This window comes from Squalius cephalus, assembly GCF_949319135.1.
Source record: "Squalius cephalus genome assembly, chromosome: 6".
NCBI lineage: Eukaryota > Metazoa > Chordata > Actinopteri > Cypriniformes > Leuciscidae > Squalius > Squalius cephalus.
This window is the reverse complement of record NC_137127.1, coordinates 14,545,562-14,562,732: the sequence shown is the minus strand read 5'-3', so window position 1 is coordinate 14,562,732 and position 17,171 is coordinate 14,545,562. Positions and strand designations below refer to the sequence as shown.

Genomic DNA, 17,171 nt, shown 5'->3' with positions numbered 1-17,171 from the left:
AAATTCAAAAGGTGTTGTCTTGACTTCAGTCAAGTTTTCAGCTCAAAGCTTTCAGGCCCTTGTGTGTTCTTCTTGCTTGATGCAGAAACAGAGGAAAACATGAGTACCCATAATCCTTTGGGTGAAAACAAAACTTTCTCAGGGATCAGAGGAACCTGGGCTGTGATTTGATCAGTTTTCTGACCTTGAACAAACTTGAATGGTTGAGAGGGCAATGCATTCAGTACATGTAAACAAAATGTATCATTAATCGGGCTGTCAATTGAATAAAATTTTGAATTGGTTTAACTATGTGATGTGCAAATTAATAAAATGAAATGCATATATTAGAAATGAACGTATTTCATGCTTGAACTGCTCTGATGATTGAAAAATTTCCTATACATACACTTGCAATTAATTAGAAGGCATGATTAATTGCTTTCATTTATAGCTTTTTTTAATTAATTACACTGAATTGTCAGCCTTATAATTATAATAGCCCTTTAAATTGGGTTTAGATAATACAACATATTCATATCCCAGTGTTTTCGGTCTTTTTAAAAACATTTTAAAATATTTGTTGACTTTTGGAATATATTTTAAAATGGAATTTATTCCTGTGATGCAAAGCTGAATTTTCAGCATCATTACACCAGTCTTCAGTGTCACATGATCCTTCAGAAATCATTCTAATGTGAGGATTTGGTGCTCAAGAAACTTTTCTTATCAGTGCTGAAAACGGTGCTGCTTTTTGTGAAATATTTTGGTGAATGGATGGAATGTTCAAAAGACCAGCATTTATTTAAAATTGATATATATATATATATATATATATATGAAGAGTTCAGATGCAAAAGCCTCTAAGTGCCATCTGAAAATTTCTTCTAGAATGATCATTTTTATCAAGCTTGTATATTTAAGTTCAGTAATTTCACTTAAATGACAATGAAAATTACTTATTACTTGTCGTTTTAAGTGAAATTACTGAACTTAAATATACGAGCTTGATAAAAATGATCATTCTAGAAGAAATTTTCAGATGGCACTTAGAGGCTTTTGCATCTGAACTCTTCATATATATATATATATAATTTTTTTTTTTTTTTTTTTTTGCAATAGTGTAAAAGTGTTCACTGTCACTTTTGTCAGTCTTCTTAATGTCATTAATTAATGTAAAAAAAATGTACATTAACAATGAGAAATTGTTCATGCAGTCACCATCACATTGTCCCAGGCACCATTTCCAGGAGAGGGCAGGGAAATCTTCACGGTCAAGGGTTGAAAGAAGGAGACATGATGAAACTCAGTCCTTTCCCCTGCTGTGCTGACCTTCCCTGACCTCCATTCACAAACTCACCGGGTCAAAGAGCCCCTCCCCAGGGGTGTGTGTGTGTGTGTGTGTGTGTGTGTGTGTGTGTGTGTGTGTGTGTGTTATGAGTGCTTCAGCTGCATTATTGAATTCTCTCATTTCCGTCGCTAATCAGGCTCAGAATCCGTTTCGAGAACACCTCGGAGACATTGGAACAGCAGTGTGTCTGTTGTCTCTCTGATGTCATGCTCAGATTAAGGGGTCGGGGGTCCAGCAGAGAGGGGTGTGTGTGCGTGTTCATAGGAAAGGGGGGTGAAGCAGGATATTGCTTTAGAGTGATAACATGACCTCAGTGAATGACACTGACATGTGTTTGTCAGGAACTTGACGAAGCTTATCTTGATGCATGTCCTTACTTATTCAAATAAGGACACGCATATTTTTCATATGAATCAAAACCCAAATATATAAAGTATACAGTATATGTATATACTCCAAAATATATATATAAGCCAAAACATTATGACCACCTGCCTAATATGCTGTTGGTCCTCTGTGTGCTGCCAAAACAGCACCGACTTGCCAAGGCATGGACTCTACAAGACCCCTGATGGTGTCCTGTGGTGTCTTGCTCAAAGACATTAGCAGCAGATCCTTCACATCCTGTAGGTTGCAAGGTGGAGCCACCGTGGAGTGATCTTGTTGGTCAAGCACATCCCACAGATGCTCAGTTGGATTGAGATCTGGGGAATTCAGATGCCAGGGCAACACCTTGAACTCTCCATCATGTTCCTCAAACCATTCCTGAGCAATGTGTGCAAGGTGGCAGGGTGACCTATCCTGCTGAAAGGCCACTTCCACCAGGGAATACCCTTGTCATGAAGGGTTGTACCTGGTTTGCAGCAATGTTTAGGTTATTGGCACGTGTCAAATTTAGATCCACATGAGCCCTAGGGTATCCCAGCAGGATATTTAGTCCAGAGCATCACAGTCCCTGCACTGACTTGTCGTCATCCCAAAGTGCATCTTGGTGCCATCACTTCCCCAGGTAAACGGCGCATAGGTATACAGCCATTCATGTGGTGTAAAAGAAAACTGGACTCATCGGACCAGGTGAAGGTCAGCAAGGTCTGCAGCAAGGTCCAGTTCCGACACTTGCTTGATAGCCTTCGTTGCCTTCAAGCACCATGTTGCCGGATTGTGGTTTGCCCCTCCTCTGACTACTATTGGTAAATTCTCACCAATGCTGACCGAGAGCGACCCACAAGCCTTGCCGTTTCAGAAGCCTTGCCATACTCAGTCACCTTGTCATAACAATTTGGCACTCAGATCTTTATTCCTAGCCATTTCTCCTGCATCCAACACGCTGATTACGAATAATGAAAACCGATTGTTTGTTTACCATCTAATCTACCCAGACCTTAATATGTGGCCTTGTTAGGAGATGATCAATGATATTCACGTCACCTGTGACTGGTCGTATTGTTTTGGATCACCAGTATACCATTCAATAGTACGGAGCCGCTAAAGGTAGGCTACCTTTGCAAAAAAAAAAAAAAAAAAAGACTTTCGCGTGCGCATGAGAAACTATTTGTATTTCCTTTGTGCATCTCTGCCATTTTACTGTGAAGAAAACGAGAGTATGGATGCGCATTAATTTAAAAAAAATCGCATGAATTATCTATTTGATAAAAATTTGGCTTTCGTTAGGGCAGTATATCAATATGACGGCATTATGTCCGGCATTTTATGACGGCCGAGAAACCACGCCGTAAAATGGACTGATGGTGCAATACAGCTGTTTGCATTGTCCTATTTGCCAAGTTCGACTGATACCGTAAAAAATTTTAACGGATTTAACTTTGTGGCGGAAATTATTAAGTAGCACAACTGTTTTCAGGAATAATAAATTAGAAGATAAATGTATCTTGAGAAAATCAGCATATTAGAACGATTTCTGGCTGCTGAAAATTCAGTTTTGCCACATCGTGAATAACATGTACTTTATTCTACTGCACCACTGCTCTAACCTTTTTTTCCCTGTTGCATAAACTATAAAAGTCAAGTGTCCCATGTGTCTGTTTTTTTTATTTCTTTCACTCTCTCGACATTGTGTAAGTTCGCAAACATCCATGTCTAACATTAAACAGCACTGGCTGTATATAGTGTAGACATCACTGTGAGTGCAATACATTGATTTAAAGTTACACATCACTGCTTTGGGGATTTAAATTATATAGTGTAAATAAAAATATTTCACTGATTTGCAGCTGGTCCGAAGGTAACTTCATGCACTGTTAATCAAGTGAATCGTGGGAGCGTGCAATGATAATGCCTCTCAGACTGGAATGAGTATTGTTTAAGGTTTAAATTGCAATGGAAGTTTATTCACTTTTGTATCTCATCATTCTAAAGTTACTTTCTTTTCGCTTAATAAAATGATTTTATGATATTTTATGAGATATTTTAGCTTTTTTTTTTTATTTATTTTTTTTGTATTTGCAAGAAGTCTATTACATTTTCACATTTAAAACATTTAAATCACGCTGTCAAAGGGTGTATAAATTATAGCAGCATTAAGCACTGGAATTGCTAAACACATTTCCTGTTGTTCCAGTGAACGTTATACTGTATACGGTCAGAAATCATCAGGTTTAAAGTGAAAGATTCCATGAAAACCTCACCCTGAAGAAATTCCTGATTATGATTTGTTTGTTTTCATTTCAGGGTCAGAAAACTGAAGCGGAGAAGTTCTTTCTCAAGGCGATCGAGCTCGATCCTACTAAAGGAAACTGCTATATGCATTATGGTTGGTAGTGCTTTATTTTTAATCACTCCTAAACGTGCCCACATGGGCTGAAATGACATTAGCTAGTCATCCAGTAATGCAAAAATAACGAGGTCATATGATTCCAAACATTGCATCTGCTCTAGTTTTGCTGATGCAGTGAAATTCGTGAAATACTTTCACAATTTCCCTACAATCCATTTTGGCCATAATTGTTCACATTTAACTCTTTAGCTTAGTCTTGTAATTGAGGTTACATTTGTAGGCTCTTTCACAGCAAGATAGATGGTGCTGTGCAGGAAGTCATTGTTTGGGTGTTATCTGAAGCGTACCTTGTATACAGATGTTATTCCAGGGAGACGAAACCACCCACGCCTCAGCGAGCAAAGACAGATAACGAGACCTTATTTCTCTAAGGAAAAAGCATACGAGGGTTCATGTGTGTCTGCATGTATGTGGTTTAGCCAAACTGTAGCCTACGACCATTTTTTCAGTTTACTTCTTTACTCTTTTTTTTTTTTCTTGTACAATATTTTTGTTTTGTTTGAACCTCTTTCGTAAATTATTATTGTGCCTCACATCCTCATTTTTAGTGTTAATTTTTACATAGTTTTTTATATTAACAGTTTTTGATGAAAATGTGAGTTTAATCAACTTTTTGTCCTGTCATTTTCATTAATTTTAGTCCATTTTGCTGTTCTTGAAATGGAGATGTTGAGGACAAATAACATGTTAGTTGATGATAATGTTTAGTTTAACCAAACTGTAAAACTAAAACATTTTTAAAAAATATTCTAAGTGCATTATTCGTATTTTACCATCGTATTTTTATCAAAAATGTAAAGTCGTTTCAAATTGAATGTTAAAAAAAAAGTTAATTATCCTTAGGATGCATTTTTAGTTTTATCTCGGCATATGAGTCTTCCTTGTATCGTTTTCCCTCAAATCCTAGATTTTCATAGTTGACCTGTCCCTGGATGCTCCCATGTATGGATTTAGTCCAGAAAAACACAGCATCACTGGCTAACCCCAACAATGTGTTTTCCACTCAATCGCTGCCAAGGCATCTGCGTAATATTATTTAGTACGTGTCTGATCAGGCATCTTTAGAACACGTACTATCCAAAGGCCATAAGGATGATCTTCTATTTCCTTCTATTGTTCTCTGGTGTATAACCACTGTCCTGGAGAACGTGCCGCCTTCTTTGTATTTTCCGTTTTGCATGATTGACCACATCGTCATTTACCAAAGGGAGAAAGCTGCTATATGTCTGATTTTTGCAATATTTGTGTAAATCATTTGTGCCACCCAGACATACCTTAATTGATGACAATGTTTAAAGTGCCCCATTACAATTTTATTTATGTCTAATTTGCAATGTTTTGGAATTCTCCTACAATAGGTGTGTAGTAAATTCAGTCTGTCTAAACCCCTCCTTTCCGAGAGTGTACTCTGCTCTGATTGGTCAGATCTGTTGCCCAGTTTGTTGTGATTGGTCTGATTGGTTTACAGCGCATGTTGTTAACTAAACAGCCATTACCATATCCCAATTTCAGCTCTGGAAGCTTTCTCAGCACTTGTATACACAGTGATACGAACAGTAACAATGGTGTTTGTTTTACCATATCAGTTCGAGTCCACTAATGAAACATTGAAAAAAGTAGCTGATCAACCAGAGCACGACTTGAGCAGGACATTTCTATGTAGGAAGTAAGATTGGAATTACTGACCACTAGTTTCAGGCAGTTCAGAATCCGTTCTTTCTTTAGGGAGACAATAAAACTTTGATCTTTGAAACTTTGCAGCATTTTTACATTCACAAAGAGCTATAATTACACACTACATAAAAAGGTAATATCTTGTAAAAAAGCATAATTGGGGCACTTTAAGCTTTCTTCCTTTGCATAACATCACTTCTTATGTTTCTACTTTGGTCCATTGCTATTTGGGAAAAAATGTTTGGTTTTGGCCCTGCAGTGTTCAGGAGTGTGGAGAGCCACTTCGCCAAATAGCAACAGGCTGTTTATTCCACTTCGGTCTTGACCGATGCCTCTAGCAACGATACTGCAGAGGTTTCAGATCCCAGTCGGTCCCCTTTCCACAACCTTACAGGAGTAAGCGTTTAATTTGTCACGGAAACATGCATATCGGAGAAATCTCAATTGGACAAATGGTCTGTCAGATGGTTTGCGCGGCGTGCAGCGCCCTTGCTATCTCATGTTTCACAGAATCATTGAGAGGGCAGACCAAACTATCCGTCCAACAGCCAAAGGAAATATTTCACATTTGTCTTTCTGAGGGAGTAAAAGCAAATATAAAATGAAATTCCCCCCTTTTCTTCCTCAGGTCAGTTTTTGCTGGAGGACTCGCGGCTTTTGGAGGCTGCCGAAATGGCAGAGAAAGCCGCCCAGTTGGACAGTGAAGAATTTGATGTGGTTTTCAGTGCAGCTCACATGCTCAGGTGAGAAGGACATGCATCCATTTAGACAACATTTTGTACCATGATTAAATACCCTGGACAAAGCATAAATGTTTCTTGTAGCAGTCGTACTGGTTCGGTTCGACTTTATACAGCATTTATAGTTAAAAACATTTTTTACAAACTTTATATATTCACATATATATATATATATATATGTGTGTGTGTATATATGTATGTATGTATACATATATATATATATATACATACATGCATGTATGTATGTATGTATGTATGTATGTGTGTGTGTGTGTGTGTGTGTGTGTGTGTGTGTGTGTGTGTGTGTGTGTATGTATGTATGTATGTATGTATGTATTCCTTAAATTCAAGTTGCAGTTCCACTTTGTTTACAACAATAATAATAATAATTCAGTGCAAATCTTGAAATTGAACTGGAGTTTAAAGAGTCTTGTCAATTTGATTGTGAATGGTGCACAACACTGTTTTTACGATGAACAATATTGGTCATGCGTTTCGGTGCCACTTTGATGTCCAATGTAAAATCTGGATCCTGAAGCAAAACCGGTTGAGAACCGCTGCATTAGAGGATGTTTTTCTATCTCTTTCTCTTACTCTTTCCACCTACCCATCTGTATGGATGCTTTCTTTCTTTTGCAGTGCACCACAGGACATGTAATGGAAAGCCTGCATTAATACCCTCGCCTCGAGGTTTCTGTTGAATACACTTCTCATAATTACTACATGGAGTTCACATGGTATATAGTTACACGCTTCCTAAAAAGTATTACAGCCCTTCAGCAGATTTTGCATGGGGCTTTATGCTACACGCACACTTGGTTGTTAATTGCTGTCTTAGGCCGTGTCCCCTGCCTTCATAGTGGCTTGCGGTCCGACTTATTTGAAGATCAGGTTCCTGGTGTGTTTGTCTTGAAAGGAAATGCAGAAGGGTCTCAGATGGGCGGGGGGCGAATTTGAGTGGGACCGGGAAGTACGAGACCGCTTCAGATGTACAGCGTTTTCTTACGGCTCTCAGGGGCCCGTCTGCACCGACAAGTTTGCTTCCTTACTATCAGTTTTAGTTTCCTTGCCCTCTTCAAACGACCGCTGGTTATTCTAAACCCCGACCAAACTGTCACTGCCACGCTAAGGAAAAGCTACGTCTAATTTTACTACTTCCAAACAAGTTTGTTTGTCTGTGAAAGTATCATTTTCAGTATCATTTCTGCTTTAGTATTTTTAGCAGCAATACTTTAAGGGGGATACATTTATAAATGCATCTTCTTAGAGAGGATTATAGCGTGCTGGAAGTCTTAACAGTCTACAGCATGCTAAAACCCTCCTTCATTGCGTCTCTAAATTAATCTCTGTTTAAGCACCACTTTTGTAACACATTCACCTCCTTCCACAATATATTTCATGACAATTGCTGTCTGATTTCAGACAAATTGCCTTTTGGCATTGTTTGCATTTGAGCATTGTTCCCATTATTATCCTTAATCCATAGCTCTCCATTGTTTTAGAGGATTTCTATAGCTTTGTACAATAAAAGGTTACCATTGAAGCTCTCATGTAATGCAGTCTTAGATGGTTACATGAAGTTATGAATTATTTTATGCTTTTTCTCTGAAGGTTGGTGACCACTTTGGAATGATATAATGAGCAGACTGCGGTGATATGGAGGAACAGTTTTGGTTGCCAGATATTAAACATTTGTTTTTATTGTATTTTGGAGGTTTAGATCTGACCTAGGGAGTTCATGTGGATGCTGTCTTTTAGATTTTCACCATATATTGCAGTTGTGGAATGTGGTCATAGAGGCCAGTCCAGTCCTAATACTGTTGGATTTTGACTCTGTTAAGAGTGGTCACTTTCCAGCTGATGATTATAAGGGAATTCTTTGTGCCTGCAGACAATTGTGGTTATGATCAAGCTATGGTTTTTTGTGTGCATGTGAATGTGAAAATTACACCGACTCGTCGTTTAAGAGGAAAGGATTGTAAAACAGAATTGGGGATGGTGAACAGTAACACATGGTTCTGCTTAAAATGCTTAAGTCCGCTGTTGAGAACCGGTCATCCCACAGATTTTTGTCTAACTTTTTATCTTAGATTTTTCTTTATGTAACTTTTTATCTTTAGATTTTAAAAAATTCAAGGTTTAAGAAGGAAGACAAATCATACATTTTTAAAACTGGATACATCTAAATGAGAGGTTTTAAATAGTTTAAATGAAGGCAGATGCATATTTTTAGACTCATTTATACTGCATAAGAAAGCAACAACAGTGCAGAAAAAGTCATTTTTTATAATGGTCAATGTACTAAATAAGTTAATATTTGTAAATGATTACAAAATATTGTCATAAAATAATTAAAATGATATTTTTTCAAACTGACTTCATTTTATTTATTACAGAAGCCAACTGGACATCACCGTAATTTAAAACCATTGACCACCGTAATTTAAAACCACTAATGATTGTAAGGGAATTAAAACCACTGATCTAGATTTGCTGTTTTCAATCATTTGTAAATATAGATAATATAAAGATACACCATGAATATACATCAGCCCCTTTTCAGCGCTGTGCTTGTTGTGTTCAGTCTTCCAGTTTGTATTTCTACAGCATGAAGGTAAGATCTTACGGATTTATGAATGAGCCGCTCATTTTAAAATCTTCCCGGTCTAATTACATTTATGACATCAGCTTCAAACATTACAATGCCCATGATAACTTTAAATAACTTTACAATAAGTAAATCCACTTCACCAGCTAATTACTCTTCGACAGCATGCAATAGAAATATACAGAGCAACTGCAAAAACGGAAAATACACCATTTTTAGCTGTTCAAAGTTCACCATGATCCAAATTATTCTCCCACTCAGCACTTTATTTTATTTTGGGCTTTTTTAATCATAGTATATCAGAACGAGGGCAGGAAATTCAAATGAGAGGAGTTGAGAGTGGGATTGGGAAATATTGCAAGCCGAACTCAAACGTGTGTCACCCACATGAGCAACAGAGCATGTGTCTGAAATGCTGCTTAACCTACATATACCCTCTTCAGCTTTACTTGTAGAAATTTTATCCTGAATGGTATATTAATGCTATGTCTTCATTCATCTTCCTCTTTATTCATCTTTCTCTCTAATGTCAAGGTTGGAACCGGAATGTTTTCCACAGACATCATTTATCCATTATCTCATTGCTTGAATGTTTCAAGTACAGTCCATCCTATTTTTTCTTAATAAAAAGCTATTTCTTGAAACGTTTAACCTTAGCTCTTTTCAGCAAAAACAGTTTGTTGAGGATGAAGGAGGGTCTATAAAACTGGCCAGAATAAGACAAAGCGGTCTTCTATCATTAATCTTCGGCTCTTTCATCATTACAACCCTGCCTGTCTTTGGCTGACGGTCATTGTCTCCATATTGAATTCACTTCTCAAAGAAGTTATTGCTACCAGCAGGTACAAGCAGCTAGAAGATGCATGTGGGGTGTTTTTACATGGAAAAAAACAAAACCTTTAGGTTGTAAAGACGCTAAAGATCTTCAAAGAGCATCCAGTAGGTTGTAGGTCATGACCTGAGAAATAAGGGCACTTTTCTCTGCTCAAAAATTGTATATCCCTATTTGGCTCAGTTTCTTCGTGGCAGTAAAGTTGGTCAACAAATGATCCCTGGTTTGATGGCCAGCAATAAACCTGTGCGACAGGATGAAGTAACACGCAATGTTTATGTGCTCTTTCAGGCAAGCCAGCCTCAATGATGCTGCTGAGAAGTACTACGGACAAGCAGCCAGCCTGAGACCCAATGTAAGTAAGCATGCAGTCCCACTCATATAGCACATGTGCCGTCCACACACATGGTGGTTGAATTGAATTGATTGGTGTGACTCAACTGATCCCCCATAAGTTGTATCAGTGACCAACTGTATAAGCTCTGCTGGCGGTCTTGGGGTTTGTTTTCACAGCATCAGTCTCAAACTTTAAAGAGACGCAGTGTGTCAGAAACGTGCGCTGTGAGGTTTGCAAAACACACAGTTGTTTGATTTCTTTGGAATATGTGAATGCGTTTGATGTTTGGTGTGCAGCTGCCTGAAAGGAAGTTGCCTTGTAAACCTCACAGAAGTGTAAAATGGAAAAATGGAAAGGTGAGGTTGACTTTTAGATTGAGAAAACTTTTTTTTTTTTTTTTTTCTATGGAAACAAAAAAACTAGGAAACCGGTAATGAACCCTCTTTACAACAATGGTGGAGTAAGTTATCATACAGTCAACCAGATAAAAAATCATGTATGTTTAATTTATAAAAAAAAGTATCATTAGTATTAGCATTATAATTATATTACGAAAATAGCTTTGTCTGAGTGATGGTTATGTTTGCTTATATTCATTCTTTGCATAACTTTATTTTCTTTTCTCTACTCTATATTTTATTTCTGTTTAGGAGAAAAAAATGTATTTTGGTATGAAATGTTAAATACATTTTTTAAAAATAAAGTAAAAAATGACCTAAACTCAAGCCACTGTTTTATCTATTGTATTTAACAGCATTTAGAGGTAATATATGAACAGAATCATTATTGAAATTCCGGCAAGCATGACTTGTTTTAAATGTAGCTAAGTGAATATTCTGAATATTTGATGTTTGTCAGCTAATGTCAAATATAGTTAGTCCGGCAATGTTTAATTAATTTGAAGTGCACTTGAACTACATTTACCCCATCTCAAAAATGCCACCTTTATTTCAGTATTGTACAGTGTCTGGACTTTTTGCACTGTCTTTAGGGATGTTTGTCTCCTTAGCAGCTGTTTCAACAAAGGTCCCAAGATCCTTTCCACATCTGGTACTGCTGATGCTGTGACTGCATGCCGTGATAGTGTTGTGAGGGATACTGTGCGGTTAGAGTGTAGGATGAAGAGGAAGGAAAGAGGTCAGGAAACTTCTGGAGGCCACAGCGGGGCAGATTCCCCTCCACTGCTCACTTCCTCTCACCTGACAGTATCTAGAAAGCCTCTATATGGTGGTGAACAATCAAACGTTACACCCTTCTCAAAAGTATACAAACACAAATATGCACATGTAAGAGTTGGCTAGACTTTTAAGTCCATTTTGTTTACTTAAATTAGGATGTTTTTTGGCTTTTTTTTTTAAAAAATTGATACATAATATGAAGATGTTTTTACATTGATGCCAGACTTACCATTTGTTAAGGATATATATTAATCTTTTTAATTTTCAAATCAACTTTTTATTTTATTTTTTTATTTTATTAATCGTTTTGGCTTAAAATAAAATGGGTAAAATTAGATGAGTAACTTTCATTAAATAATTGAATTAACTGGATAATCCCTTTACAATTTAAACCAAAGTATGAATGTATTAATTTATTATATATATTAATCATACAATGATGCATATTTTTGGTCATATCAGACTCACATTTTAAATACATACACTTTAAAAACTGTCTGTTAAAATAGCCAGTGAAATGTACAGTGTTAATATATGAAGGAAATTTTGGTTACACTTTATTTTAATTAACTACATGCTATAGGGTTAGGGTTAGATTAGGGTTTGGTTTAGGGTTAGTTGTAATTATGCATAATTTATAGATATCATTATAGTAACTACATGTAACAAGGGTACTAAAATAAAGTGTTACCAAATTTATGTATTGATTTTACACAGATGTTTTACCCATATTTTTAATTGCACATTGTATTGTGTTTTAGGGTTAAAGGAAATGTCCTTAAACTTAACAGAAAATGTCCTGGCAGAAAATTACCAGTACCTTTTTTTCCTACAGTGTACTTGGATACTTGGAGTTATAGTGAAACAGTGGCTGAATATGTCTTTGAATATATTTGGTTTTGAGAGGAAGGTATACGTGTCACCTGAGTGCAGTTAATGCCACAGTTTGCAGTTCATTTGTCCCTCAGTCTTGTTTTGAGGTTTGACTTCTCTGTGTTGGGTCAAATAGTGCTAATATATTACTTACACGTTGTGTAATTTTACAACGATCGTCTCTTTCTACTTTTCCGTGCGGGAAACCATGGCAGCTGGCCTAAAAAGTCAGTTAGTGTAAGTTTTACTCTCGTGAGAGTTAGATAATATACAAGTCTTTCCCTTCAGAGGTGGCAAGTGAAGCAGAAATGGTTTTGTATTAAATCACAGTAACGTCTTATATATTTTAGACAAACATTTGTGTTGAAATTCTGCAACAAATGTGTTTGTGTATGTCCATGTGAGAACTCATGGTATGCTGGGTTTAGTTAAGGTTCATTTTGATTTATGTATCTATTGAAATCTCCTTATGTGAGAAGAATTGGCGTAGACAACATATTGTTTCCATTGAAGCCTGATGCATTCAACATCACTCATGTAACCCTGACATAAGTAAAATAGATGATGTGCATCCAGGAGAGTTATAGACTGTAGAATAACAGAGTTTCTGGTTAAATTTATGGATATGTGAACCTGAAAACTTTTCCAAAATGCCAAAGATTCGCTATAACCTTGGTTTGTTTTAGAATAAGCATGCAAACAATATTATTTGCTTCCATAAGGTGTAGTCACATTAGTGAAATTTTGCATGCCAAAAAAAGTTCAATTTTAAACAGTATGAAGTCACTTTCAAACCAACCAACTTTCTGCGTGGCAAATTCACATGACCAACTTGAACGAGTACAATCTTCGTGGTGAAATATTTCATCCTCTCACAAAGCTCCCAATCGCACAAATTCCTATTAAAATGACTGGATTTCGCTTGCAAAATTTTGCCGAACAACGGTAAAGTGACTTTTAAAGTGACTTTTTCCTTAAACTGGTGTTTTTTTCCCCACAGTATCCCGCAGCCCTCATGAACCTCGGAGCTATTCTCCATCTCAATGGCAAACTCCAAGAAGCGGAGGCCAATTACCTGCGAGCCTTGCAACTGAAACCGGACGATACCATAACTCAGTCCAACCTGCGGAAACTGTGGAACATCATGGAAAAACAGGGCTTAAGGACCATGGCTCCTTGACTTGGACACATTTGATCTGACAGCTTCTCTGAAGTTGTAAAGGAGATGTTCTCTCTGAGCTCTCAGCAATGAGGTAATTGACATCCTAGGACTGACAAAGAACATCTTCAAAACCTGGGTTACCCATGGGATGCTTAAGCATGCGAGAGCGGCTTCGTCTGGTAAAACTGAGACATTCTGGAACAATCTAGAACTGCGGAGCTCTTCAGACGTGTCGGGAGTCCTTAACTTGAAGTGGCCCATAGATGCATACTTGAAGTCTCATGATAGATTAGATGTTAATTAGTTAGTCAATGCTTAATAGTCTTGAAGGGCAATATTTGCCCTGAGACTGAGAAGGAATTGAGAGTGCTACAACCCCCATGAGGCTATACTCTGCATGTACAGTACATTTAAATGTCATTTCTCCATTCATATGATTGGAATCATTAATATTTAATGAGCACATCATGGCTGACAGAAACGCCTGGACGCAAAAAACAAAAAAAAACAAATCATATTGTCTAAACATCATCAAAATAATTAGGTAAATAGGCCAAACATGTCATAAGTCTTTCTATCTGTAAAAACAAATGCCAATTGTGTCAAAATGATTGATTTGTGAGGTTGTAGACTTAGGGTGTGTTCACACTTTTAGTTTGGTTCTCTTGGTTCTTTTGGTCTGGACCAAAAAAAGAAAAGAATACATTTAGTCCTGGTGTACCAGAGTTCGTTTTAATCGAACCAAACCTGCTAAGTGTGAACACAGCCTTAATGACACTGTACATATGAGCACAGATAATATGTGAAGTTTGGTTTGGGATGCAGAATTTTTAGCGAATGCTTTTACACATTCCATCAACGTTTTGTCAATCCAGACATGACACGCCCACAACACAAGATAACTAGTGGTCAGTAACTTCTGGGATCAAGAAATTGGATCCATTTGCTGCATATTGCCAAAAATGACAGGAAAGGAACATTCGATAAGCTATGTAGCCTGAAGGAAATTAGCGAGTTGAATTTGCAAATTTTGCCTTACTTTGCATAAAACTGTTCTGTAACAGATAGATTCAGCGGATTTGATTTCCTTGTTGCGTTACTAATACAAATTCGGATGAAAAATGTTCATTTGTTAGAATATCACATTTAGCAGAGTGAGTTTATTCACAGTTACACAACCATTCAAAAGTTTGGGGACCGTAAGTGATTTCAAATAAATGCTGTTCTTCTGAACTTTCTGTTCAGTTTACACAAAAAATATATAATAATAAGCAGCATAAAGGTTTTCAACATTGGTATTAAGAACTGATTCTTGAGCACCAAATGAGCATATTAGAATGATGATTTCTGAAGGATCATGTGACACTAAAGATTTAGCTTTTCACAGAAATAAATGACATTTTAAAATAAATAAAAACTTTATTTTAAATTGTAATAATATTCACAGAATTACTGTTTTTACTGCATTTTGATCAAATCAAATGCGTCCTTTTTAAAAAATCCCAAACTTTTGAACGGTAGTGTTTATTAGATCTGAACATTAGGACCATGGGCATCGACTAGTTCTGCTGGTAATGTCCTTTTGACTGAATTGGTTCAACAGACCAGAAATGCAAAGTTTTGACTGGTAACTCCTAACCAAATACAGATAAGTTTACTTGTTGTACCTATCTAACAATATACAGCCATAGTTTTGTAAGGGATTGTTTATATGTATTGTTGGTTTAATATTTTCTTCTATGTTTGAGTGTATAAATGGAGCCTAATATATAAAATGACACATTACACAGTATGATGTTGTTGCTCAAACAGAAAACGATGAGCCAGAATTACTTGTTTAGTTCATTCAGCGATTACTTTGTTTCATGATAGTCTTTATTCCGTGCATGTTCCTGATCTTTAACTTGGTGCTCTTATTTGGTGATCCCAACTATTTTTATGAAAGATTTTTGTAATATGAGCCTTCTCTCCATTATTTTAAAGAATTCTGACACAAAAATGAAAATCTGTCTTTATCTTCTCGCCCTAAAACCCACATGACCTACTTTCTTTCAGTGAAAAATCATGTATCTTTTCCATGCTATTACAATGGAGCTTCAAAAAAGAGTGGTCCATACGACTCATGCGCTATATTCTACATCTTCTGAAGCTATATGATAGCTTTGTGTCAGGAACGAATATAGGAATGTTACATAAACCACTTTTATGATTATAGTTCCCATCCATTGCAACAGCATGGAATTAAGCAACCGAATGTATTTGGTATGACATGAGGGTGAATAAACAACAGAATGTTCATTTTTTTGATGAACTATCCCTTTAAAGTCCTAACAAATGCCATTTCGGACAGCTGAGTCAGTATTAACTTATTCCTTTTTGTGTTTGTCTTGATGGAAAAAAAGAAAGAAAACAGCTGGCTCTGTGTTATGTTAAAAGTGTATTAAAACTTTCTGATTCAAGATGCCCTTTTTTATAACACATTTTTGCGCTGAACTGATTCATCCATTGTTTCACTGAGACGTGTGTAAAGGGAGCATTTTAAAGGGAATAAACCCAGAATTTGTCATGCATTCATCTTGATGGTCTCTCAGATGATCGTTTCTTCACATTTCTCTACTTCTGTGGTCTTCTTTTTCCTTCCAAAGTTACTGAACTCAAATGCAAATAATAACTCAATACAGTCTGATCTTTCTAAAAACTATATATAAAATAATGTTGGACATCATGTTTTATATATATATATATAGCCGAGAGTAGCATAAGATTGGAATAACAAACCTCCCATGTTGTCAAATTCCTCATTACCATAGTAAACCATTTGTATTTTTATCCGTCTCAGTCGTAACGTGATTGTGTCTTGTCTGTCCTCCACAGTGTAAGTTATCTGAGTAGTTTCTAGTGGTACCGGTTGTGACTGCATCGATACTGTGCTGTTTTTAGCTGTACCCAGTGTGTCTGTTAAGATGAGTTTTCATATGGATTCACACAATGCAGACCTACACGACTAAGACACCTGCACCCGTAGGCGTGAGTGTGTTTGTCTTTCCTCAGGGATTTTGAGAGGTGGTGATATCGCGGTTGGTGCTCTCAGAGCAGAGAACGAGTTTACTCAATAAAAGAAGAAAAAAAAATATTTTTTGGAACAGTGCATTTGTATAAATGATCAAGATTTGTAGCCTTTCTTCTGTTTTTGTATAAAGACTGACGTATGTGCCAGATAAGACTTTTCCCAATGTCACATTTTTTCCACAATAAAGTACCCGGTGTTCTGCTCTCTTCTCCAGACTCTATATCGTTGGAATACAAACATTTCAAAAGTCTGTGATCCATTCCCTTTCATCTTGTTTTCTTTAACGTCATTTAACTCAAATGTTGTGCTCCGGTAATGCTTTGAACAATAGCTATAACGGATAGCGTTAAGTGTTCTGAATATTATAGCTGCAATTCTTTAGGGTTACATAAAAACTTTAAAACAGAGCCAAGACATCATTGTCTCCATAGTAACCAGTCTTCAAGTAGGTTTTTTTTTTTTTTGCATTACTTGAGTTAATGCATTAGGTATCACAGTTTACATTATAACCTAGCTTCATGTTAATTTATAAGTGTACTTTTGATGATTATTCATCAATGTATCAATATATGT

The 17,171-nt window shown here is 36.5% G+C and overlaps 1 protein-coding gene across 1 annotated transcript in view; it reads left to right on the top strand.

Moving 5' to 3' along the window:
* Nucleotides 1-16,806, top strand: part of tmtc2b (transmembrane O-mannosyltransferase targeting cadherins 2b) — a 102,787-nt gene extending 85,981 nt beyond the window's left edge. Inside the window, exons 9-12 of the mRNA XM_079873461.1 lie at nucleotides 4,019-4,100; nucleotides 6,427-6,541; nucleotides 10,270-10,333; nucleotides 13,367-16,806. Coding sequence (XP_079729587.1) covers nucleotides 4,019-4,100; nucleotides 6,427-6,541; nucleotides 10,270-10,333; nucleotides 13,367-13,546 — 441 coding nt within the window. The 3' untranslated portion in view covers nucleotides 13,547-16,806. The remainder of the gene's footprint in view (nucleotides 1-4,018; nucleotides 4,101-6,426; nucleotides 6,542-10,269; nucleotides 10,334-13,366) is intronic.
* Nucleotides 16,807-17,171: the final 365 nt, after the last annotated feature.